The sequence below is a fragment of the Leucoraja erinacea genome, chromosome 23 (assembly GCF_028641065.1).
Source record: "Leucoraja erinacea ecotype New England chromosome 23, Leri_hhj_1, whole genome shotgun sequence".
NCBI lineage: Eukaryota > Metazoa > Chordata > Chondrichthyes > Rajiformes > Rajidae > Leucoraja > Leucoraja erinaceus.
Genome location: NC_073399.1, coordinates 26,907,885 through 26,935,445, shown reverse-complemented (window position 1 = coordinate 26,935,445; position 27,561 = coordinate 26,907,885). Strand labels below are relative to the sequence as shown.

General features: G+C 41.6%; 1 protein-coding gene across 2 annotated transcripts; it reads right to left on the bottom strand.

Annotated features, from left to right (window-relative positions):
• Window positions 1-351: 351 nt before the first annotated feature.
• Window positions 352-27,561, bottom strand: cdc42ep4b (CDC42 effector protein (Rho GTPase binding) 4b). Of its 2 annotated transcripts, XM_055654147.1 has the most exons (3): window positions 27,389-27,561; window positions 16,490-16,894; window positions 352-5,495 (listed from the first exon to the last, which is right to left on the bottom strand). In XM_055654147.1, exon 3 carries the CDS (start codon window positions 5,253-5,255, stop codon window positions 4,254-4,256), a length of 1,002 nt encoding a protein of 333 aa, XP_055510122.1. In that variant the 5' UTR covers window positions 5,256-5,495; window positions 16,490-16,894; window positions 27,389-27,561; the 3' UTR covers window positions 352-4,253. The 2 variants fall into 2 exon arrangements, with proteins under 2 accessions (XP_055510122.1, XP_055510123.1); XM_055654148.1 differs by lacking the exon at window positions 16,490-16,894.

Genomic DNA, 27,561 nt, shown 5'->3' with positions numbered 1-27,561 from the left:
GCATAAACCAATAACAGTGCATGAACTATACCCCAGTGCACATGCTCAAACATGTAATTGGATTTGAGACAGGAGTGATAAATTGAGATCTCAGGCCAATCTCCGGCATTCATTCAAACTTTGAATAATGGCTGAACTGAAAACTATGCTACCACCCAACTTTGCTGGGAAGTGTCTTTATGGACATCAGCCAAACACTTGCTGCTTTGATGATGTTTTGAGATAGTTTTCTCCATCCTGCCAACATGTTCTATCTGGGACATATGACAATAGAACACTCTTGACTCCTGGCTTTCGTCAGCAATAGGCACATAATTGAAGTTCAGTAATGAAGAGTAACAACAACACAAATAAACCAATATGCTGGCAGTTTATTAACTAAAAATAATTGGATGAATCAAACTATTGAAGATTACTACACTGATGTGACAAAACATGTTAAAATATTAGATAGTGTTTCATAAAGTCAGTGATAGTACTACTTGGGTTTTAGTACCAATGCATTTCAAAAATAAAACCTTTAAAATGTCAGTTTATTTACATTCAATTTTACATAGAAAACCGTACACAGAGTCAATATGTACACACATACTATGTAATACCTCTGTATTTAAGTATGATTGACAGAATATAGAAGAGAGCACTTCATAACTACGGCTTTGCTTAGCAATTAAGTTTTCTTTAAATATTTGGCACACAATTGGATTAAAATATTACTAGCAAAATAGGTCATGTGCATTTTTTTTTTTACAAAATCACTTTAGTGGTAACTTTCAAATTATTTGTGCATTACATTATGGGCCCCATTTGTTAACAATGCAAAATCTTTGTTGTATTTTCTAAATTTGTTTTCTGCTCAATTTTCCCCAAACCAACTATGTTATTGATAGTAAAAATATTCCAATGATGTCTCTTCTATCCAACCCTATTGTGTTTCTCAGCAGCTGTACCTGTGAGGCCACCCTACACACAGTGTAAAAAAAGCAGTCTTTATCCATGCATTAGCATGCTCTGAACAGTACACGACCAAAACAGCAAACCCCATCAGAACTACTTGCTGAGGACTGCCAGCATTTTATAATTCAGATCGCCAGCAGTTTCCTTTGACTTTACAGTTAAAGATTTGCACAGAATTTTAAAATCAGACAAACATACATGTACAGGATAAAAACTTTTTTGCTGGGTTCATTTGGTTACAAAAAACTGTATATTGTACAAGCCACATCTGAAGTTGGACAAATTATATTTTAAACAAGACATGAAATTAAATAACTTGAATTTTCTGCAGCTGGGATAATGGAACAGAACGTTCTGGCTTATGCAAACAGATTTTCAAAAACACAAATGAAATGTATTTTAAGATGGAAGCTAAATTACAATGTATACAGTGAGCATCGAATCAAATAATCTGATCTCAACTCGTCAAGAAACAAATTAGTGTCAATATCTGGGTAGTTGCCCAAAAGTAACTGTTAACCTTCACATTTCCTATTTTGCATGCAGTCAATGCAACACACCAGCTGTTGGCACAGCTACCAGCTTGAAACTGACCATTGTCTAACATGGCTGAGTGAACAAAATAAAGCACTGATCAAAATTTTACATTGTACCATTCAAAAGCAGGCAAAATGACTAGAAAAACACTTGTTTACAAACATCAGCGCAACTGCACTGCTACACAGCTTTCTCTCAACCTGCCTCTTACAGCCCAACATTCAGAGGCCTTCACCCAACACAGCTCAAATGGTATAAATAATCAAATGATAAAAAAAGATTAAAGCAGCGTATTGTGCGCCACCACACCTAGCCACTGAATAAAAATCTATTCTCAACCCAGATTGCTTTTAACTGCAATATAATGAAAGCAGTGTAAAATGCACAAAGCACTCTTCAAGCTGCCACCTTCAGGAATCTTTAATGTTTTAGCATGTTACACATGACAACATTAATATTCCATTGGGGCGCTTTTCACAATGCAGGATGATAAAAGATCAATTTTGATGAGCATTAAGGTAAACTACTTTTCATTACTGTAGTGCCAAGGAAGTTTAGATATGGAAGGTATTAATGTTATCTATAGATGAATTAATTTAATTCACCACTGCAAACAGGAAGATATCACAACAACAAAGGGTGGGATTCCCAACTATGCAATGCCAAGTTAATAACATTTCAAAATTCCATGGTGCTTGTCATTAACTAGTGAATTGTTTGACCAATTTGGTCAGATGGGTCTTAACTACTGCAATTGGAATGCTTGCCCTTGGTTACTCGAGATCAGACCAAACCACACTGATCCAGCGATCTACTGGCAGCGACAGTGGTTGGGTGCCAAACTTGTACAAGGATCAGAGAAGATTTTTTGAGAGCCTGCATATCCGCATGTTTTTTTTTACTCTACAGATTAGAACAATGTACCTAAAGCATTTTTGGGGACTGCTTCCAACAGTCCACATAAGCAACTATTATATCATAACAAGCTCAGAAGATATAATCGATGCCTGAATTGTACTTATTATGTAGACACCTGCATATTACAGACAAAAGCACTGCTTGTTATATTTTGTTCCATTCTAAAATTACATATCTCGATCTTGCTGGGACTAGGGTAGCTGGTGACGTATCCAGATTTCCAAATGCTCATTCCTGCAAGGCATTTCAATTGACTTCAAATGTTCTAAAAAGTGCAAAATTAAACGAAAATTGATTGAAATCAGTGCTGAACTACTGGTTAGTGTTTTTCTTTCTACACAAATAGGTTGCCACAATGTCATTCTTTTAGATGTCAGTAACCACTCTAGGTAGTGGAAAATAACATACCTGCATTTTCATTATGTTACCTTGCATTTAAAGTTTTTGTTCCAAGTCAGCCATCTAAATTCAATTCAATGCCTGCATTACTAAATATTTTATAGGATCCAGATTCACCATTTAATGAGACTATTTATATATTAATACTAAAAATTGCATCTACAATATACCATACTTTCTACTTGTAAATTCATCTGCAAAATGCAAAGGAACAATTCAGGTACACAACTTAAAGGTTTCCCATGTATGATCAGTTATATTATACACACACACACACAAATACTTTGCTTTTCATCTCAAAGATTTTGGTTGAAGTATAGAAAAGCCCAATGTCCTAAGTCGTAAACTTGCCTTTAAAACAAGTGAACTCTTGACTTAAATTTATGTCCTGGCAAAAGATGTAAAAAAATCCTCCCACTTACTCAATTCCAGAAACTGGCCAATATGTTCCTTGGATATAAAATCCCAGTGGAAAGTGAAAATCACGGCCATAAGAATTTACCTGGTGAGAGGTGGCACTTAAAGAGAGCAATGTATCAAATACTTGAAGAATTGTACACTACAAAACAATTGGCAGGAAATCAAATTAATCTTAGAAATGCATCAGAAGGGGGTTCTCCTCATTAATGAATAAATAACCATTAATTTACATGGCATCATTGACCTCAGGAAGTCACATAAATGCTGCAGTTAATGAAGCACTTGTAAAATATACCCATGGAATGGATGCTTGACCAATACGAATGCTTAGTATTAAAACATTGCAGGAGGTATAACAGGAATGATTTTAATCAATGAATGACAAGTTGATCCATTTTCATTTAAATAACTTGGCTAAAATGGTCATCAACCATTACATTTTTGATGATAAGTCTCAAGGACACATTTATTCTGAACACCACCTGGTTGTGTATTGCACAGCAGGTGATAATGTTGAATCTGCTGTTCAATAGAACAGACCATTGAACATGCATTGCATACAATGACTGGGAGGAAGGAAGGTATTGGTAATTGAAAATGTGAGAGCACCTTAAACCAGGGTTCTAAAGGCAAGGCAGACTACTGAAACAAAAAGTAGACAAATTACATATTTTGAGGCAAGCCATTTTTCATCTCACCATCTAGTCAACAATTATAATACAAGATCAATAATGGTAATGCACGATCTACAAAAGATAGTACATACATTACTTGCACTGTATGGGATGTGCATTTTACATAGTTTATTTGTGTAAACCAAAACAAGCAACTAGTCATGATGAGTATCTGCAGACACTGCTAGTCCGTGTGCATTGGAGAATTTTGGTTACAGCTTCTATTACCGGAAGAAGAGTCTGTGGTGCGAAGTCTAGTGCAATCCTGCCGTGCTTCATTACATCAACAAATGCTAGATCAGGCAAATTCATCTTGCTCATTAACTCAAATCATTTTGAAGGGCAGTTTTACACACGGATTTCATCCTCTTCATCCATGAAGGTAAATTCTTCACCTTCATTCCCTTCCTCTCCGAGGCCATCTGTCGATTCATCTATATCTTTCATGCAGTCTGTATTTCCGTGACTAACTCCTTCATAAACTGAATGCATGTCTTCAGTTGTCCCAGATGCCAAACTTGACACAGAGCCAGTGCCTTGTGATAAACAATTTGCAGAACCTGGGCTATATGCAATACTTTTAACAGTACTTGCCAAAGCAGTTGTTGCCCTCGAGGGATCTCCCACAAACTTTTCTGTCGTCATCTTCTGTGAATGCAAACTTTCACCTTCCTTGGCATCGCCCAAACCAAGATTACTACTTTCCCAGGTATCTTTCTCCATAACACTTAAAATATCACCAAGCATCGAAGGACCAAGATCAACATGGAAGGACATGATGGATTCAGCATGTTTTAGTGGAAACCCACCACTGGAGAGTGAAGTAGGAAGGTCTGTGATGTCTCCAAAATCTCTCTCATCTTGATACTCTGTGGATTTATTTTCAACCAAACTGGCAGCCCCATTAACGGGTTTATTTTCCATATTTTCATCCGCAAGCTTCTTTAAAGGGCTTGATGAAAGACTCTTAGCCAGTTGATTACTAGGTTCCTCAGACTTTTCATTTAGCTGAGGAAGAGATACTGCATTTTTCACAAAGATAGCAGAATCACTTTGCGTCAGTACATCTTGCTTATCAACACGTGTTACTGACTGAGATCTCTTGCTGCTGCTTCTGAACTTCCGAGAGAGCAAACCTGGTTTAGGGGTTGCTTCAGCAGGAGCAGAAGCTGTAGCTCCAACCTTGCTCGAAAGGAACGAAGTGTCTCCAAATACATCACCTCCACGACCCACGTGCATTGTGTGGCGGAAATCTCCTAGGGGTGCACTGATCATATCTGCAGTCAAGTCCACACGGGAGCGGCGTTTAGACTGGCTGGAGCTGGCCACTAGCTGTTTCAGGATTGGCATTTTCCAAATTTAAGTGACGACAACACGGGTACACTGGAATTCTTGGATATTAGCGCTGGGCGAGCAGTCTTCAGCTCTCTGCCATAAAAGCCAAATTAATTCTTCAAAGCCGGAGCCTAGACCTTCAGCATAATGTTAAGCAACGAGTCAAATGCGAGATAAAATTATAGTTCATGAAGCGTCGTTATCCATTGCAGCCATTTTTCTCCAATTCTTGCTTCCCGTTCTAATTTAATGCACCTAAAAAAGAAAAATTGGATAAAATGACCTCACATTATTTAAATCACAAAATATAGCTACGACCAGCATATAGCAGAAACATAGTCTTAAATTAAATCAGTATATTAGCTCAAAAGAAACCATCCCAAAGTGCAACTAACTGAAAGTTGATGTTTCTTGTATTTGTTATTCAGTGAAGAAAATGACACTCAATTAATGTACTGGTAGTTCTGCTATAACACGATTGTTGTGTTCCTAAGAAATTGCATGCTACAGAAAACAGCATTTTAACAATAATTGTGTAGGAGGGAAAAGGGGGTTAGAGTTTGACTAACAAAGTAAACAAGTTTATTCAGTAGAGTTTTCAAAGATAAAAGGTCTTAAAATGCAATTGTTAATATAGAATAGAATGCTATTTATTGTCATTCAAACCTGGGTTTGAACGAAATTCAATTTCTACAGTTTTTTTACATTACAAACACAATCCAAGACCCACACTTAACATAGTTTACATAAACATCCATCACAGTGAGTCTCCAACATCTCCTCACTGTGATGGAAGGCAAAGTCTTTATCTCTTCCTTCGAGCATATACATGCTTTTCACACTCACGATCTCCCCTTGTCCCATTACCAACCTGCCAGACTTTCCATCATTCAAATGAAGTTCAATCCTTTCATTGCTCAAGAGCTAAGAAACAAAAACCCATGACATTGTAGAGATATGAGCCATTCTAAATTAACTTAGTGTTCAACTAAACACAATTTAAAAAAAATTGTTATCCATTAATTGCTACCTGCAAATTGGCTATTTGATTTAGGTTGGTCTCGAGTTGCATTCGAGACTTTGACATCACAATTTAAGTTGAATAAATTCAGGTCAGCTATAAAACAAAGATCTTCAATACACTGAAGTAAATGCAAAAGATCCCATGACATTATTTTAAATAGAAAAGTAGTCACTCCAATCGTGGTATTCCAGCTGATATTTATTTTCCAATCATTCTCCAAAAATAGCTGTGCAAGATAATTTTAAACAAAAAGCCAGTAGGTCATGAAGCATCTATGGAAAGAGAAAAATGTTATGTTTTAGGTCTGGGTCTCTTCATCAGAAGTGGAGTAGAGGAGAACTTCAAGGTTGTCATTCCTGAAAGCGAAGTGGCAGCGAGTTGAACACCAAGTGAAAAAGAACTGCAGACACATTTACAGTGCTAGATCCATACTCTGCATACACAGGGTGCTGCATTTCTGAAAACACCATGACATCTATAAAGTGAGTCCCACCCCAAATTGGAGGAGCAGCACCTCATTTTTCGCTTGGGTAGTTTACACCCCAGCGGTATGAACATCGACTTCTCAAATTTCGGGTAGTCCTTGCTTTCTCCCTCCTTCCCCTCCCCTTCCCAGCTCTCCTACAACCTATTGTCTCTGCCTCTTCCTTTCTTCTTCCCTTCCGGTTTGTACTCGCTAGAATTTAGAAGATTGAGGGGGGATCTTATAGAAACTTACAAAATTCTTAAGGGGTTGGACAGGCTAGATGCAGGAAGATTGTTCCCGATGTTGGGGAAGTCCAGAACAAGGGGTCACAGTTTAAGGATAAGGGGGAAATCTTTTAGGACCGAGATGAGGAAAACTTTTTTCACACAGAGTGGTGAATCTCTGGAATTCTCTCCCGCAGAAGGTAGTTGAGGCCAGTTCATTGGCTATATTTAAGAGGGGGTTAGATGTGGCCCTTGTGGCTAAAGGGATCAGGGGGTATGGAGAGAAGGCAGGTGCAGGATACCGAGTTGGATGATCAGCCATGATCAAATTGAATGGCTCGAAGGGCCGAATGGCCTACTCCTGCACCTATTTTCTATGTTTCTATGTTCCCAGCAATTTTGTCTACCTTTGATTTTTCCAGCATCTGCAGTTTTCTTAAACATAATATCTAAAAGTGTCAATTAGTGAACTTGATCGCACTTGGGATGTTCCAGTCATGAATGATTCTACAAAAATCAGACTCAAAACGTTTACCACACAGAAGCCTGCAATTTGGCCCATCTCCGCGTCAACTCCATGTAAAAACACAATAGTTGCATGACTATTCCCCTATAGTCCTGTGTTTATCTCCTCCCTCCTCAAGTACTCCAAGAGCTGAACTCCAGAGGTAGAATGTAACTACGCTCAGCATCAAGGAGCCCTGGCTAAACTGCAGTCAGTGAAAATAGAAAACCCTCTGCTGGTTGGAAACTTCCCTCATACAAAGGAATATGGCTGAGATGATAGAAGGACAATCATCTTCATCACAAAAGACTTCAGCTGCTTCATCTATAACATTCCTTCAATCACGTCAGGAGTAGGGATGTTCCTGAGAGTTGCACCATGTTTAGCACTATTCAAGACTCCTGATAAGAAATCAGCCCACAACCAAATGCAGCAAGATCTGGAAATCCAGGCCCTAGAAGCTGCCCTTCGAGTCAAGCACCCAGACTTGGAAATATCACAATTCCTTCACTGTTACTGGATCAAATTCTTGCAAGTTCCTCCCTAACAGCATTGTGACTTATCCGGACCTCAAAGACTGCAGTGGTTCAAGACAGCTCAACTTCTCAAGGGGAGTTAGGGAGGGGTGATTAAATACTTGCTTAGCCTGCAAAGCCCACCTCCCTTGATTGGGCTCCCCATCGAGTATAATACATAATATATAAACAATATAACATAAATAATATTATGTGTGTGTGTGTGCATAAAATATATATATTATATTATTTATATGTTATTTTATTTATATATTATTTATGTTATATTAGGAATGTGAAGAGGAAAAAATTAGTTAAGACCAAAGTTGGACCCTTGAAGACCGAAAAAGGTGAATTTATTATGGGGAACAAGGAAATGGCAGATGAGTTGAACAGGTACTTTGGATCGGTCTTCACTAAGGAGGACACAAACAATCTTCCTGATATAGTAGTGGCCAGAGGATCTGGGGTGATGGAGGAACTGAAGGAAATCCACATTAGGTAGGAAATGGTGTTGGATAGACTGATGGGACTGAAGGCTGATAAATCTCCAGGGCCTGATGGTCTGCATCCCAGGATACTTAAGTGGCTCTGGAAATCATGGATGCATTGGTGATAATTTTCCAATGTTCTATAGACTCACGGTTAAGTTCCTGTGGATTGGAGGGTAGCTAATGTTATCCCACTTTTTTTTTTTTTTTATATTTTATTTTATTAGAAATACAGTCATATGGCACCAAAGTGCCTAATATATATTTTCATAATACATTTTATGTACAACTTCTGTTTTCTTTTGTTACATTGAAAAAAGATGAGAATAAGAAAAAGAAGTTAGATAGTAAAGGATAGAAAGATGTGAAATATATAGTGTGTGAAGAAAGAAATCGAGTAAATGAAGAAAGTTGAGAGAGAAAATAGTCCTGAAACAGTTATTTTTTACAATTGTGTTGCACCATATGATTCCAAAAAAAACGACGAATGGAGACCAACTCGTTATGAATTGGTCTGATTTATCCATTAGGAGGAATCGCATTTCCTCAAGATGAGCGGTGTCCAACATACTTGCAATCCACATTTTAAGCGTTGGTATTGATGTACCCTTCCAAAATTTAAGTATTAATTTTTTTGCTATTATTAAACTATAGTTAAGGAATAGATTTTGGATGTGTTCAATTTATTCCCATCTTCCATTTATCCCACTTTTTAAGAAAGGCGGGAGAGAGAAAACAGGGAATTATAGAATTACAGTTAGCCTGACATCGGTGGCGGGTAAGATGCTGGAGTCAATTATAAAAGATGAGATAGCCGAACATTTGGATAGCAGTAACAGGATTGGTCCGAGTCAGCATGGATTTACGAAGGGGAAATCATGCTTCTCTAATCTTCTGGAATTTTTTGAAGATGTAACTAGGAAAATGGACAAGGGAGAGCCAGTGGATGTAGTGTATGTACCTGGACTTTCAGAAAGCATTTGATAAGGTCCCACATAGGAGATAAGCAGGCAAAATTAGAGCACATGGTATTGGGGGTAAAGTGCTGACATGGATAGAGAAGTGGTTGGCAGACAGGAAACAAACAGTAGGGATTAACGGGTCTCTTTCAGAATGGCAGGCAGTGACTAGTGGGGTACTGCAAGGCTCGGTGCTGAGACCGCAGCAATTTACAATATACATCAATGATTTGGATGAAGGGACATTAGCAAATTTGCAGACGACACAAAGCTGGGTGGCAGTGTGAACTGCGAGGATGCTATGAGAATGCAGGGTGACTTGGACAGGTTGGGGGAGTGGGCAGATGCATGGCAGATGAAGTTTAATGCGGATAAATGTGAGGTTATCCACTTTGGTAGCAAAAACAGGAAGGCAGATTACTATCTAAATGGCGTCAAGTTGGGAAATGGGGAAGTACAATGGGATCTGGGGGTCCTTGTACATCAGTCTATGAAAGTAAGCATGCAGGTACAGCAGGCAGTGAAGAAAGTGAAGTGGCATGTTGGCCTTTAAAACAAGAGTCGTCGAGTATAGGAGCAGAGGTCCTTCTGCAGTTAGACAGAGGCAACAAGTCCACCAGCTGTGCCACTATATTTTATTTTCCAACACACAAAAATCATACGTTGATAACTTTGGTTACTAAAAAAAAACTATCCATTTTCAGTCTTAAATCTCTAAGTGACGCTATGTCCCCCTTTACAGCTACTGTATGTTTTAATTCAGTTCAAGGCTATTGGGGCAGTACATTGGCCATAAATATGCTGCCTAAAATTTCCAGAGACCTGGAATTGATCCTGAATATGGGTGCTGTCTGTATGGAGTTTTGTTTCCTCGTTTATAACATTGTCTACAGAGTACTATGCTTACATATTCTGTTGGGCTGCTGCAAGTAAGGATTTCATTGTTCTAACTGGGACGTGAGAGAATAAAACACTCTTGACTTGCGTCGCTGATGTGTGGGATAGAACTAGAGTACGGGTGATCAGTCGTCGGCGTGGACTCGGTGGGCCGAAGGGCCTGTTTCCACGCTGTATCTATAAAATAAACTAAAAACTCGAAAACCAGAGGAAATGTAAACAAGGGTTTCTACCTGAAACGTCATCCAATTTTTATTATCCAGAGATGCTGGCTGCTCCATGGAGTTCCCCCGCACAATTAAAGCATGGAATAGTCTTCACCCTACCATAGGTACCAACCACACGCAACTAAATTTAAGGTAGTCCCCCCCCCCCCCCCACCCCCAAGCAGCACCCTTTTATGTGCTTGTCAAGCAGAGATAAAAGTTCAAGATAGACCATATATATATATATATATATATATTATATATATACACACATACATATATACATATATATATACATATATACACATATATATATATATATATACAATAAATAAACAGATAAAATGCAATAGGCTGTTATTTTTCAGAGTTTGGAGTTTGGTGGTGGTGGGTCAACAATTTAAATTCCATTTTGATTATTTTTGGAGGACCCGGAAACCAAGAAGCAAGAGTTACTCCAGGGAGTTACTGCAGCTCCAGGGAGTGATTCTGCGTTGTTTTTCAGCGGTCGCGGTGAGGCAGCGACCGGACAGCAATGGCGGCCAGAACTCCCACAATGTAAAGGGAGGGAGAAAGTGGCCGACGCCGACCAGTTGCCGTGGCAGTGCACATGTGCAGGGCCGCACATGCGCACAACCACGGCCGATGACGTGCCGATACCCGAGACTAGAGCTAGTGCCGAGCGGAGACCCGAGAGCTGGCGCCGAGCGGAGACCCGAGAGCTGGCGCCGAGCGGAGACCCGAGAGCTGGCGCCGAGCGGAGACCCGAGAGCTGGCGCCGAGCGGAGACCCGAGAGCTGGCGCCGAGCGGAGACCCGAGAGCTGGCGCCGAGCGGAGACCCGAGAGCTAGCGCCGAGCAGAGAGCCTAGACCAGGACGGCGGGCGGGTGTCCTGGTTGCTTGCCAAGCCGGGCAAATTGGCATGGCTTTTAGGTTGCCCGGCGGGACTGTAAGTTGCCATTGTTACCCAGGCAACTGCTAATTTCAAGCCCTGCCATAGCGTCGGCTTCGTCAGTCCGCTCGCTCGCTGCAACACCAGCCTACCAACCACCCGGCCAATCCTTTGCAGAATCCAGCGGCCTACCGCCAGCCCGACCGATCCTTCGCAGCACTCACTGGCCTACCAACAGCCTGACCGACCCTTCGCTGCACTCACTGGCCTACCGACAGCCCGACCGACCCTTCACAGCACTCACCACCCTTCACAGCACTCACCAACCTACCGATTCTTCGCAGCATTCACTGGCCTACCGACTGCCCGACCGACTGACCAACCAACTGACTGACCCTAATCCTAGCTCTACATTTTTATTTAGCATTTTTATTTAACAGTTCACATCATTACTTTATAAAGATAACTCAATTGTAAAACAAAATTATCAGCAAGGTTAGCATTACCTTTATTCCTTCGAAACCTTGCTGTTGTTTTGATGTAATTAGGGGGCACCCATGATCCCAGAGTGGTTGCTGCCTACCTACCATGAAACAAAGCACGTGCGTCTACCTTCCATTTGAACCAGCATCTGCAGTTCTTTCCTACACGCATTATGTATCTATATATTGCCAGAATGACATACTCAAAATAACAATACAGCAATGCAAGTAGGAGAAATGCTACAAAGTGATACAATTGTTAGTGAATTCTAAATTTTGTTTCTATAAAAAGAACCCTGTAACAAAAATGGATAACGAGGTGTGAATGGCAAGGTTGCAAGTGTGTCAACTACAAAAGCCTCGTGTTAATGTGTACATAGCTTTATTGTAGCATGGAAAGCACACAATACGCAGTCAAATTCAAATAAATTAGAACACCAAATTTTTCCATAATGTGAAACATGTTCAACCCCTTTTGCCCACCACATCTGCACTGACCACAAAGCCAATCTAACTAATCCCATCACCACCGACGATGATCAACCCCATTATCCCCTCCAAACTGTTTCCAAGCTCAGGGAACTGCATCTCTGCACAAATGGATCTTCGACTTCCTCATAAATAGACCAGTTGGTACGAATTGGCAACAACACTTCTTCCTTAATAACCATCAACATAGGAGGTGCGATTGGCATACAGGTGTACGTGAGGGAGCATATAGAGTGGTTGCATCACAGCCCAGGAACAAAGGGGATTACAAAAAGTGATGGAGCGCTCAGTACGGGTCCATCATCAAAGGGATCTGTAGGAGATGCTGCCTTAAAAAGGGCCTGACCACATGTTCATTTCACTTCTGCCATTGGGAAGGCAGTATAAGAAACTGCAAAACAATGACCTCCTGGTTCAGCAACAGTTTCTTCCCCAACTATCAGGCTCTTGAACACTACAAACACCATCTAAACCATGAACTATGTACTGTTCTGGTTGCATTGGGGACTTTCGGCATTTTTCGCACTGATATTGTTTCCTTTTAATTTATTGAACTTTGTTTTTTATGTTATCTATGAGTATTGTGTTTTACAGATCTGTAATGCTACTGCAAGAAGTAATTTCCCCGTTTTGTTTTCAGTGCATATGACAATTAAACACCAGACTCGACTCTTACTCCGCATAACCCATATACCCATTCTCAACTGAAGAAGAGTCTCGAGCCGTAACATCGCCTATTCCTTCTCTCCATAGATGCTGCCTCACCCGCTGAGTTTCTCCAGCATTTTTTGCTTACTTCCCAAACTCGACCTGTTTATTTGTGTCTAAATTATACAAAACGATGCTGGTCTTAGTGAATCAGTGTTATACATTATGGAAACGACCGAGATGCCACATCTACATTAGTTCCACCTGCTAGCATTTGGACCATATCCCACAAAATCTTTCCTAAGTACCTGTCCAAATGTTTTTTTTTTTTTAATGTTATAGTACCTTCCTCAACTGTCTTCTCTGGAAGCTCATTCCATGCACCCACTCTCCTCTGTGCGCAAACATTTTGCCTCTCACCTTAAACCTGGTTCTTGAATTCCCTACTCTGGGTGAAAGACTGCACCTACCCTATCTAACCCCCTTATGATCTTATGTACCTAGCCTGCTTAACCTCTCCCTATAGCCAAAGCTCTCAAGTCCTGGCAGCATCCTCGTAAATCTTCTCAGCATTTTCCAGTTTACATCTTTCCTACAACAGGGTGAAAAATTGAACACAATACTCCAAATGTGCTCTCAGTAACAACTTAAACAACTGTAATATAACATCCCAACTTCTATACTCAATACCCCGACTGATGAAGATCAATGTGCTGAAAGCCTTCTTAATCACCCATTTACATGCGATGCCACTTTCAAAGAACTATGTATCTGCACTCTTCGATCCCTCTGTCTACAATACTCCCCAGAGCCCTACCATTCACTCTGAAGGTCCTGCCCTGGTTTGACTTGCCAAAAAGCAACACCTCGCACTTATCTGCATTAAGATCCATTAACCAGGCTTTAGTCTACTTGCCCAATTAATGAAGATCCTACTGTAATTTTTGATAATCATCTTTTTTATCTACAACACCATCCATTACTTGTGTCCTTCTACCACTTCCCCATGAAGTACTTTTCAAGCACCTACCAATGAGCAAAAACAATTTGCACATATCCTTTAAAAACCTTTCCCCTCTCATCTTAAACCTATGTCCTCTAGCATTTCAATCCTGGGATAAAAATTCTGACTAGCTTCACTATCTCGGCCTCTCATAATTGTATATACTTCTATTAGCGCACCCCAAATCTCCAAAGAAAGCTATCCAAGTTTGTTCAACCTTTCTTCACAGGCAATACACCACCCCCACCTGCCTCTCCACAATTATCGTATGGCTTCTACATGCCCCTATTCATACGAGTGATTGCGAGACCAGCACTCATTCAATTGGATTTGACAGGATGGATATGTCAGCTGCTGCAGGCATCTTCTCAGACGAGAACTCAATTTGCAGGGAGATATTAGTTTGCAATGTGGCCTCTCTGGCAGTGAAGGCAGAAAAATCAGACATTTAAGTATGGGAACTGGAAAATAAACAGCTAGCAACTGGTTATGAAAATTCAATTGTCCAATTTCAGGTAACCACCTTGTTCATTTACCACCGCCAACTCCCTCACAACTTTCTTTCCAACACCCTTGTCCTGTCACCCTGTACCTTTTCTCTCCATTAGCTCCTCCATCTGCTATTCTCACATCCCTCCTTACTCAAAGTCCCCCATTTTTCTTCGCAGTTCCCTTTTACCCATCCCTCCCATTGGGTCTACATTTCGCTCCACCTTCCTTCTTATCAGGCTCTGCCATTTGTAACTTTGTCTTCTCCACCACTAGCCTTGATTTCCTTCACTCTTCTCTTCGCCACATGACACATCTGCCAATTAAACCTTCCTCACTTGGATCCACCCATCACTTGCCAGTGTTTATCCAACCCTTTCCACTCGTCTCTTTCTAGTCATCTCCCTTCTATTCCAGCAGCCTGAAGAATGGTCCTGACCCCAAAAAACACAGATTCCGTTAATTTAAGATAGACACAAAATGCTGGAGTAACTGAGTGGGACAGGCAGCATCTCTGGAAAGAATGGATGGTTGAAGTTTTGGGTCGAGACTCAACACATTTCTTCTATTCATTTACTTCCACAGATGCTGCCTGACCTATTGCGTTATCTCTGATGATTTGTTTTTATTTTCCCTACTTATTTCCTTGTCATCTGTGTTTCAGGCAGTTATGGGCCTGCACACTAAGATCCTTCTGCACATCAATGCCTCTCAGGGTCCTACCATTATTTTTTTGTAAACCAGCATGTGTGGTTCCTGGTGTGTGTTATTTATTGTTTATTTTCCTCCTGCATTTGACCTCCCAAATACATCACCCCACATTTGTCCAAATTCAACTTCATCTGCCATTTCTCTGCACAGGTTTCCCACTGATCAATGTAACTACTGTCTTCCTTGATAACCATCTTCCCTGCCCACAAGCCCACCAATTTTCATTGTTGATTGCAAACTTACTAATCAGACCACCTACATTTTCATCCAAAATTATATTAGAGGACCCAGCACTAATCCACACATAATACCACTGATCACAAACCTCCAGTCAGAGAAGTACCCCTCCACTGCTACCCTGACTTCTATGATCAACCAATTTTGGCACTGATTTAGTAACCCACTGTGACCCAATTTTCCGGACTAGCCTACTGTAAAGGACTTTTTGAATGCAGCACTAAAGTTCACGCAGAAAACAACTACCCCACTACCCTCAAACCGTCTCAGAACTAAATCAGACCTCCCCTGTACAATGCTACGAGGACTATACCTGATCAGAACATGCTTTCCCCCCCAAATATAAGCAAATCCCTACCTAAGAATGATTCCAATAATTCCCAATCATTTGGTGCAAAGTACTCAGGCTTCTGTTAGACACTGATATAAAAAACTGTAAAACATCTATTTTTAGTTTTTTTCCTTCCACTACATGCTGGCATTATATTCAAATACAGTTTAAACGCGCTTCCTCATCTTAATGGCGGCAATTGGGCGATTCGGTTTAGCAACTTTCAAACAACTGTCAACCGAAGAGAGCAACTGACAAGCACCCTTGTAACTGCCCTAATTACAACACGATATTTGTTTTTCCTTCCATCTCAACGTTTTACTTGGATTAATTATCTTACTAACGCTTCGGTTTTTGTTCCAATTGCAAAACTGCGCCAGACTCAACATTTCCATTGCGAAATCATAACTGAAAGCAGCCCATGCGAACCTAATTACTACATGCAAGGATGACTTTTTTTGGTTGACGATTACAAAAACGTATTAAAACTAAAGGAATAAAATTTAGCTGAATCGGCTCCAAACTCGGCACTGTATCTAGACAGGGGGCGACAAACTACGGGAATCGTCCAGCATACGCCTTAACAAACATGAGCCATGACATCATGCTCGAAATGCTGACTGCTCGCACTCAACTCAAAATCTACTGTAAAGAAACTTCTCAAAGAAGATCGAACTTACCCAAGTCAATAAAGTTGTTGACCTATGAAATCCAGTCAACGGCAATAATGCCCCTGAAGGTTATATTCCAGATATCCGTTTTGTAATAATGCTTGTATATGCTTCGTTTCGTCCCTTCGTCGGATTTATTTTCGACGAGTGGTTAAGCTAACACCAGACTTGCGGAGAATTGGGAACTTGACTCCGAACTGTGCTAAATTTCGGCGCTTCCACGGGCCGATTCTCAGGATCTCTTGGCGGGCGTCTTCGAGCAGACTTCGTCTGGTAAAATACACAACACGTTCTGGGATAGGTGGGTAGTGCGAGCCAGTCAAAACCTTATCTCCGCCCCTTTAACTCTCACAGAGATCCACGTGGAAAACTGCATTTTCAATTAACGTGATGAAGAATTTGTACAGCTAAAACCTGTTTGAAAGAATGCGATAAATGTGTTATATAGTTTCTATCAGTAAGTGAAGAAAACGAAACGACACTAAACCTGCAATTGCTCAAAGTGGATGTAGTAGGCTCTTTGTACCAATGTAACATACTGGCTGAATGTGCAGGAGGGAACTGCAGATTCTGGTTTACATCGAAGATAGACGCAAAACGCTGGAATAACTGCGGGACAGGCAACATTTCTGGAGAACACTGCTCGGTGACGATTCGGGGTGGTAGCCTTTACATAGAAAATAGATGCAGGAGTAGGCCATTCGGCCCTTCGAGCCTGCACCGCCATTCAATATGATCATGGCTGATCATCCAACTCAGTATCCCGTTCCTGCCTTCCCTCCATACCCCCTGATACCTTTAGCCACAAGGGCCACATCTAACTCCCTCTTAAATATAGCTAATGAACTGGCCTCAACTACCTTCTGCGGCAGAGAATTGCAGAGATTCACCACTCTCTGTGTGAAAAAAGGTTTTCCTCATCTCGGTCCTAAAAGATTTCCCCCTTATCCTTAAACTGTGACCCCTTGTTCTGGACTTCCCCAACATCGGGAACAATCTTCCTGCATCAAGTCTGTCCAACCCCTTAAGAATTTTGTAAGTTTCTATAAGATCCCCCTCAATCTTCTAAATTCTAGCGAGTACAAACCGAGTCTATCCAGTTTCTTCATATGTAAGTCCCGACATCCCAGGAATCAGTCTGGTGAACCTTCTCTGTACTCCCTCTATGGCAAGAATGTCTTTCCTCAGATTAGGAGACCAAAACTGTACGCAATACTCCAGGTGTGGTCTCACCAAGACCCTGTACAACTGCAGTAGAACCTCCCTGCTCCTATACTCAAATCCTATTGCTATGAATGCTAACATACCATTCACCTTCTTCACTGCCTGCTGCACCTGCATGCCTACTTTTAATGACTGGTGTACCATGACACCCAGGTCTCGTTGCATCTCCCCCTTTCCTAATCGGCCGCTATTCAGATAATTATCTACTTTCCTGTTTTTGCCACCAAAGTGGATAACCTCACATTTATCCACATTATACTGCATCTGCCATGCATTTGCCCACTCACCCAGCCTATCCAAGTCACCTTGCAGCCTCCTAGCATCCTCCTCACAGCTAACACTGCCCCCCAGCTTCATGTCATCCGCAAACTTGGAGAGTTGCATTCAATTCCCTCGTCCAAATCATTAATATATATCGTAAATAGCTGGGGTCCCAGAACGGAGGCTTGCGGTACCCCACTAGTCACTGCCTGCCATTGTGAAAAGGACCCGTTTACTCCTACTCTTTGCTTCCTGTCTGCCAACCAGTTTTCTATCCACATCAATACTGAACCCCCAATACCGTGTGATTTAAGTTTGTACACTAATCTCTTATGTGGGACCTTGTCGAAAGCCTTCTGAAAGTCCAGATATAACACATCCACTGGTTCTCCCTTATCCACTACTGGTTACATCCTTGAAAAATTCTATAAGATTCGTCAGACATGATTTACCCTTCATAAATCCATGCTGACTTTGTCCAATGATTTCACCACTTTCCAAATGTGCTGCAATCCCATCTTTAATAACTGATTCTAGCAGTTTCCCCACTACCGATGTTAGACTAACTGGTCTGTAATTCCCCGTTTTCTCTCTCCCTCCCTTTTTAAAAAGTGGTGTTACATTAGCTACCCTCCAATCCTCAGGAACGACTCCAGAATCTAAAGAGTTTTTGAAAAATTATCACTAATGCATCCACTATTTCTGGGGCTACTTCCTTAAGTACTCTGGGATGCAGCCTATCTGGCCCTGGGGATTTATCGGCCTTTAATCCATTCAATTTACCTAACACCACTTCCCGGCTAACCTGGATTTCACTCAGTTCCTCCATCTCATTTGACCCCCGGTCCCCTGCTATTTCCAGCAGATTTTTTATGTCTTCCTTAGTGAAGACAGAACCAAAGTAGTTATTCAATTGGTCTGCCATGTCCTTGTTCCCTATGATCAATTCACCCGTTTCTGACTGCAATGGACCTACATTTGTTTTAACTATTCTTTTTCTCTTCACATTATCTATAAAAGCTTTTGCAGTCAGTTTTTATGTTCCCTGCCAGTTTTCTTTCATAATCTATTTTCCCTTTCCTAATTAAGCCCTTTGTCCTCCTCTGCTGGTCTCTGAATTTCTCCCAGTCCTCTGGTAGTCTGCTTTTTCTGGCTAATTTGTACGCTTCATCTTTTGTTTTGATACTATCCCTGATTTCCCTCGTTATCCACAGATTACAATGAGTGCTGAAGCCAGATAAAGTCTAAAATGCCACCAACTCGATCCTTCGAAATGTTCTTTAAAGCTAGTCAGATTTGGGGCTTGCTAAATCTTCTGCAAATCTATGGCTCTTACGTTTCTTCATATTTCTGCACCCAGCTCTAGTAACTATCAGGTCGGTCAGTTAACATCCTTGAAAAGAAAGACTGAGTTCAAGTTTCAGGCTCAGAGAAAACAAACTCGTTTCAGTTACAGGGAAGATGGGTGGAACTGACAAAACGTACATCTTTCTCATAAAGGGTCTCACATCTGAAACATGAACTATTTCATTCCATTGATGCTCCCTGATCGCTGAGAGTTTCTAGCATTTCTGCCTGCAGTTTTTAAAAACACGTCATTTTCTGATGCAATCAGAGCACTTTAGTTTTTGCATTTGCTGAACCATATTTAACACAGAATCATAGAGTGATACAGCGTGGAAACACGCCCTTCGGCCAAACTTGCCCACACCGGCCAAAATGTCCCAGCTAGACTAGTCCCACCTGCCCGCATTTGGTCCATATCCCTCCAAACCTGTCCTATCCATGTATCTATCTGCCTACCTGTTTCTTAAACATTGAGATAGTCCCTGCCTTAACTACCTCCTCTGGTAGACCCACAAACCTTTGTGAGAAAAAGTTACTCCTCAGATACCCATTAACTCTTTCCCCTTTCACCTTAAACCCATGTCCTCTGGTCCTTGTTTACCTACTCTGGGCACGAGACTCTGCATCTACCTGATCTATTCCTCTCATGATTTTTACACTTCCATAAGATCACCCCTCATTCTCCTGTGTTCCAAGGAATAGAGTCCCAGCCTACTCAACCTCTCCCTATAGCTCAGACCCTCTCGTCCTGCCAATATCCTCATAAATCTTCTCTGTACCCTTTCCAGCTTGACACCATTGTTCCTATAACATGGTGCCAAGAACTGAAAACAATACCCTAAATGCGGCCTCGCCAACATCTTATTCAACTTTAACATGACCTCCCAACTTCTACGCTCAATACTCTGACTGATGAAGGCCAATGTGCCAACGGCCTTTTTGACCACCTTATCTACCTGAGACTCCACTTCATGGAAGCATGCACCTGCACTCCTAGATCCCTCTGCTCTACAACACTTCCCAGAGTCCTACCATTTACTGTGTAGGCCCTGCCCATGTTAGACTTCCCAAAATGCAATACCTCACATTCTTCCATATTAATTTCCAGTAACCATTCCTCAGCCCACCTGGCCAGTCGATAAAGATCCTGCTGCAATTTTCACAACCATCTTCACTATTTGCAAAATCACTCATATTTGTATCTTCTGCAAACTTGCTAATCTTGCCCTGTATGTTCTCATCCAATGGGCAACAGGCCCAGCAGCAACATGTTCAGCACCGAACCCTGAGGCACACCATAAATCACAGGCCTCTAGTCTGAGAAGAGTAGTTAACTACCTGAAAAATTTTGATTGATCATGAATTAGAGCAATGACTAAATATTGCAAATCACTAAGAGCATGTAAATTAGAATGAAAATCATATGTTATGGGCCCATTCATCTGGAGCAGAACCCTCACTTCTCCAATTGCGACTCGTAATTAAAATCCCCAACTCTAGAGCAATATACCTGGCACATTCTAGTATCTGCAAAGATTGAAAGTCTTCATGAAAATATTGCAAAACAAGAGTGAAATTAGAATGAAAACCATAGTTAGGGCCATTCATCTGGAGCAGAATCACCAATTGCACTAATTAAAATCCAACTCTAGAGCAATTTGGCACATTCTAATCTGCAAAGGAAAGTCTTCATTGAACAATTATGCCACCATTTCATAAAATTACTTGTGTAGAATTAACAAGTAATGGGTTCCCTTGCCTTCTTCAAAACCTACAATAAGCTCTAGCCAAAATATACACCTTAGTCTATTTAATACAAACCAGAACTTTGGCTAAGGTTTTGTATTCAGCAGGGGAAGTTAAATTATCCCACCCACTCCAGCAGTTAACAACGCTAAATCTTAAATGGGATTTTATCTTTATCACATCAATTGGTTAGTTCTGCAAGTAAACCAAAATATTTTTCTCATACATAAAACAATGTTATTCACTGCCAATAGTATCAGCCAGTGAATTGAGGTGAACTGGATACACGACTCTCAAAGCGAACTTACATAGACAGTATATTGGTTAACAAGCAGAGGAAATAGCAGGGTAACTTCTCCAGAAAATGACACGAGGAAGATAGCCATATTATGTGTCAATCTCTATGTCAATATACGTCAACATCATATTGACCCTTCCCTAGCCTTAAAAAAAAAACCATTTTAAGACATAATTGGACCATACAAAACTTAAATAAATTGAATTGAACTATGCATTGATTGATCCATCATATGAAAATAGGAAAGAGTTGTCCACTTCACCATTTTGCAAGATCTTGTCTAATCTGATTGTAACCCAAACTCCATAATCCTGTACCCATGATTATCTTTTATCTCCTGTTTATCAAGTTCCACCCATGTCTTAGAAATACTAAAAAAAAACGTTTCCACAATTCCGAGAGTTCCAACAAAAATCATACTCATGTGGAAAAAAAGATATACCTCATCTGTGATTCTTTTTGAAAAAGGTGTTCCCTCTTTTCAATATTATCTACAAAAGACAACATTGTGGCGAGAAATTGTGCTCTTTCCATCAATTGCCAATAGCCAAGTTGAGTTTGACAGTGCAGACCATCAGATTCAGATACTAATGAGGTTTCATTGCTCCTAAACTCACCGGACACTAGAATCTCAAACCAGCAGTAAAACAAATGTTGACAAAATGAAACATCTTTCACATATCTGAATAGAATGGTTTTAAATCTACAAAAATTACCATACTCACAGACAAGACTGTTGTGGAGCAGCATACAAGTGAAAATCAAATACAACATGTTAAATACAGGTCGAAACACTCACGTCTGACATTTTGTGATATGGCAATTCCTGTTTTGAAACTGGTGCCATTATTTTGCAGAGCAGCCCAGGGTGGCTGCATTAGCAAATTTATTAGTAAATTTACTTTGTTTTCCCATTTAAGCTTTATTATCTACACTGTGTACCCATGTTATGGCAGTTTTGGTACAGAAATTAACCCTTGGGGAACTAACAAACAACTTCCAAAAAATTTAATAGAGAAATGTGAGGTGTTGCATTTTGGGACATCCTCCTCTGGGGGGGAGGGGGGGGGGGGGGGGGGGGGGGGGGGAGCAGAGGAGGATGTCCCATGTTGTAGAGCAGAGGGATCTAGGAGTGCAAGTGCGTGGTTCCTTGAAGATTGAGTTAAAGGTAGATAAGGTGGTCAAAAAGGTTTTTGGCACATTGGCAAGTAGGTTGAGTAGACTGGGTCTCTATTCCTTGAAGCACAACAGGACGAGGGGTGATCTTATAGAGGTGTATAAAATCATGAGAGAAATAGATGCACAGAATCTCTTGCCCAGAGTAGAGGAATCGAGGACCAAAGGACACAAGTTCAAGATGAAGGGGAAAGGATGTAATAGGTATCTAAGGGGTTGAGGCTGGGATTATCCCAATGTTTAATAAACAGCTACACAGGCACATGGATAGGACAAGTTTGGAGGGATATGGACCAAGTGCAGGCAGGTGGGACTAGTATAGATTGGGCATGTTGGCCGGTGTGTGCAAGTTGGGTCGAAGGGCCTAAATTCCACACTGTATCACTCTATGACTATAAATCTGAGATATGATATAACACTGGAAAAACTCAGCGGGTGAGGCAGCATCCATGGACCTGCTGAGTTTCTCCAGCATTTTTGTCACCTTCGATTTTCCAGCATCTGCAGTTCCTTCTTAAATATGAAATAACACTGCTCACTTACGAAATTCATGTGGAAAAAAAAAACCCATGTATACAAACAACTGAACTAGCTTATTATGGACACCGATCATAGGCTGCTGGTTCACAACAGCAAGCCAATTAAGGTATTTGCTTTGGAAACTAACGAAAGGAGCTGCTTCTCGGGACTGCTTCTGTGGTCTAAGCCTTGGTCAGATCTCCCAAGAGTACAGAATAGAGAATTTGAAGCTGTAACTTGGACCCCTTTGAAGAAGGGCCTCAACACAAAACATCACCATTCCTTCTCTCCAGCGATGCTGCCTGTACTGTTGAGTTACTCCAGCATTTTGTGTCTATCATTGGTTTAAACCAGCATCTGCAGTTCCTTCCCACACACTTGGAATCTACTGCAGGTATGTTTACTACCTGTAGACAGCTAACAATGGAGAAGTTGTAAAGGGGATGGAATGGTTAACATTTAAAACTCCTTCACAAATTATGGTAACTCAAGATAATGGATTAGGGTCATTGACTTAAGAGTATGTTTCGGCAACTTGGACTACCGCAGTTTGAACACTGAGCATAATGCAAGAAAACGAAACCAGCAGCAGGTCACTTAGACCCTCATCTGCCCCGTTGTCTAGTATGATCATGGCTGATCTGCCCAGCCTCATCTTGATCTGATCATTTCCCATAGGAAATTATCTACTTGCCCTTTAAATAAGGATTACATTTCATTAAATAGAATTCTAATGTGAAATAAATAGCGCTGCAAGGCAAAACGTCACTTACTGTCAAATCTACACCAAATTTTGACCTGTCCATTTCCTTTAAAATTGTCAGACCGCTTGTTTGATATTTAAGTTTCCTCAGATAGACCCAAAAAGCTGGAGTAACTCAGCGGGACAGGCAGTGTCTCTGGAGAGAAGGAATGGGTGACATTTCGGGTCGAGAACCTTCTTAGGTTTCTCATCTGAACCATAAATGGTCCACACTTTTGCTTTGCTCACAAACTTCCCACTTCATTCTTCCTGGAAATTGATTAATAGTCAGACTGCATTGCACCCTGGATCCTGACATGAACTTCAACACACCTTTTCTGTCATCACTATGACTGCCTTCATCTGCCTCTGCAAATCTCAGGTCAAATCACCCATCCTTGCTTTTAAATTAATTCAATTTTCCCCAATTCTCTCCTGGTATGCCTTCCATTCTATTCTCAACAAGTTCATAAAATTAATTGAAAATATTGCTGCGTGAATCCAAATTGGTAACCAGTCCCATTCACCCATCATCCTTCTAATTACCTGCCCACATTAGCTCCCATTCAGCATCTACCTGATTATAATGTTTAATTATAAACAAGGGACTGCAATGCTGGTTTACCAAGGAAAGACACGTTTTTTTTTCTTTTCCCCACCTCTGCAATCAGTCTGAAATAGGGCCCCGACCCGACATTCCAGCATTTAGTGTATTTGCAAAGTTTTCATCCTCATTGCAGGAAGATTGTTCCCGATGTTAGGGAAGTCCAGGACAAGGGGTCACAGCTTAAGGATAAAGGGGAAATCCTTTAAAACCGAGATGAGAAGAACTTTTTTCATGCAGAGAGTGGTGAATCTCTGGAACTCTCTGCCACAGAGGGTATTTGAGGCCAGTTCATTGGCTATATTTAAGAGGGAGTTAGATGTGGCCCTTGTGGCTAAGGGGATCAGGGGGTATGGAGAGAAGGCAGGTACGGGATACTGAGTTGGATGATCAGCCATGATCATATTGAATGGCGGTGCAGGCTCGAAGGGCCGAATGGCCTACTCCTGCACCTAATTTCTATGTTTCTATGTCTATGTTTCTATTGGTCTTGTCTCAAACTCTTATCCACATTAACCATATAACAATTACAGCACGGAAACAGGCCATCTCGGCCCTACAAGTCCTTGCCGAACATCTTTTTTCCCTTAGTCCCACCTGCCTGCACTCATACCATAACCCTCCATTCCCTTCTCATCCATATGCCTATCCAATTTATTTTTAAATGATACCAACAAACCTGCCTCCACCACTTCCACTGGAAGCTCATTCCACACCGCTACCACTCTCGGAGTAAAGAAGTTTCCCCTCATGTTACCCCTAAACTTCTGTCCCTTCTGCCTGAAACAGTGCACATTAGCTGGATAATTCATCCTCCTCTATTTTTGCTACTTGATCATAACTTTAAACACCACCAAACAACTCACAGCATACCTTAATCACCGGAATTCCTTCCATTCAAGGAGCCCATTAGTGTCCTCTCAGACCAAGATTTTGGTCACCTGGTCCAATATCATGTTGAGAACAGTGTTTGAGTATATGGTACATTTGAATTGATTAAAAATACAATGAATAAATGCAACTTTTAGCCCATGTTGCATGCAGGAAGAAACTGAAAATTAGCAAGTTAAAGTGTAAATTAGCCTTAGGCATGGTGAAAAAGAGGACATCACAAGTGCAGGGAGTTGTTAGCATATCATGGTTATATGATATCTACACTGCCTGACATGGTTTGTGAATCGGTCATAGTTTCTCAACTACATGCACTTTTTTCCAAGGATAAACTTATGCAAGCCATACATAACATACTTGATTTCAGTCCTTCAACTCATGCAGTCATCACGCAAAAAATGTTAAAAGACTGAAAATGACTTCCCTCTGAAGAAGGGTTTCGGCCTGAAACGTTGCCCATTTCCTTCGCTCCATAGATGCTGCCGCACCCGCCGAGTTTCTCCAACATTTTTGTCTACCTAGGACACCTCACTTTCACAGGTTTAGTCCCCATATCTTGAAGGAACATAATACTTATCTTACACTAATGAGCTGCCATGATTCAAGGAATGGTTTTGACATTAGAGATAGGATTAGTTTATATTGAAAGATATGATAATTGATTTTATGGGTCAAATAGCTGCACATGAAATCACTATTTGCAGGAACAAATCTAATTAAATGCACTTCATGACACCAAAACACCAAGTGAAGTAATGTAGTAAACAATTCAACAATCTGACACAAACAAGAAAGTCACAAGGAAGCTTTATCAAACATTGGTTAGGCTACAACTGGAATACTCGTCCAGCCCTTGTACCACACTTTAAGAACGATGAGCAGAATGTGGAGTGGGCGCAGGGCAGACTGATCACAATTATTCCAGGGATGAAGAACATGGGTGCCACAGAGGTAAGGGGGTCAAGAACTCGAGGATGTAGGAATAGTGTGATAAGTAAATGAACCAAAAGTAACAAAATAAATATTAAAAGAGCCAGAGTGAAGGTAGATTTGATTACTACATTGAGAAGGAAACTGGAATAGCAACAGTAAAGTGTTTCTAGGAAAAGGGTGGGAAGTGGGAGAGATGAATATAGTAAAGAGTAATTGTTTTGCAATAAAACGTTCGCCTGCTCAAACCTTCAGCTCCAAATTTTCCCATCCATACCTTTTCATACAAAGCTCTCCCTAAAATTCAAATCTCTGACCAAGCCCTTCGGCAATCACCTCAATATATGGCTCAGCGTCAATTTACTGTAACCACCATAGGAAGGACAGGGCAAGTCAGATACGTTCAAGGTTAGTGGGAGTGGTGGTTGTTGTAATCCATGTCTTATTTCCATTTCCTTTGTTTCCCTTTTTCCCCATCATCTATCTGTCGTTTGTTTCAAGACCACCCCACGGTTTATTTCAAATGTTTCTTTGGTTTACGCTACACACAATGGCCCTGATAACATAGTTAAACAATTAGTCGCAACAAGGAAGCAAATTAACCGGCGAATTCACATCGCACAACCGAGATAACGATGAAGAACGAGGGAAGACGATGGCAGCAGCAGCGGCGATCAGAGGCACTGCCCCCCTCCCACTGTTGCTCCCCTGTGCAACGCCTCGCCGATGGGAACAACGGGAGGAACGAAGCGGACAGACAGTGTTTAACCGGCGGGGAGGTAGGTCGCCTCGGTTGGCGCTGGGTGAGATAGCGGTCATGGAGCGGCTGGGAGAGAGCCCGCTGACCATTGACGCCCCCCAACCCCGCGAGCCAGCGCCCGCTGACGCCTCACAACCCCGCGAGCCAGCACCCGCTGACCATTGACGCCCCCCAACCCCGCGAGCCAGCCAGCACCCGCCTGACCCGCTGACCATTGACGCCCCCCAACCCCGCGAGCCAGCGCCCGCTGACCGTTGACGCTGCCCGCTCTTCAGATCCCGCCGGACTACGGGCGTCCCCCCGATTCCCTTCAACACAGCATCCAGACGCTCTACCGCAGCCAGGACAATGGCTAGTACTACCCTCTAATATCTTTGGTACTACCCGAGCCAAAAGCCGACTGCACCCACCTCATCTCATCTCATCTCATCGCCCTGTTCTCGTTGTCCCGCCGCGCCTTTCCCCTTCACACGGCGGTTGCCAATCCCGCCCCACCGCCACGTCACCGCCATTGCGTCACCTGGAGGCCAGGACCAATCCGCTGTCGGCCCCAGAGGTCCCGCCCACCGGCGGCCAGGAGCTC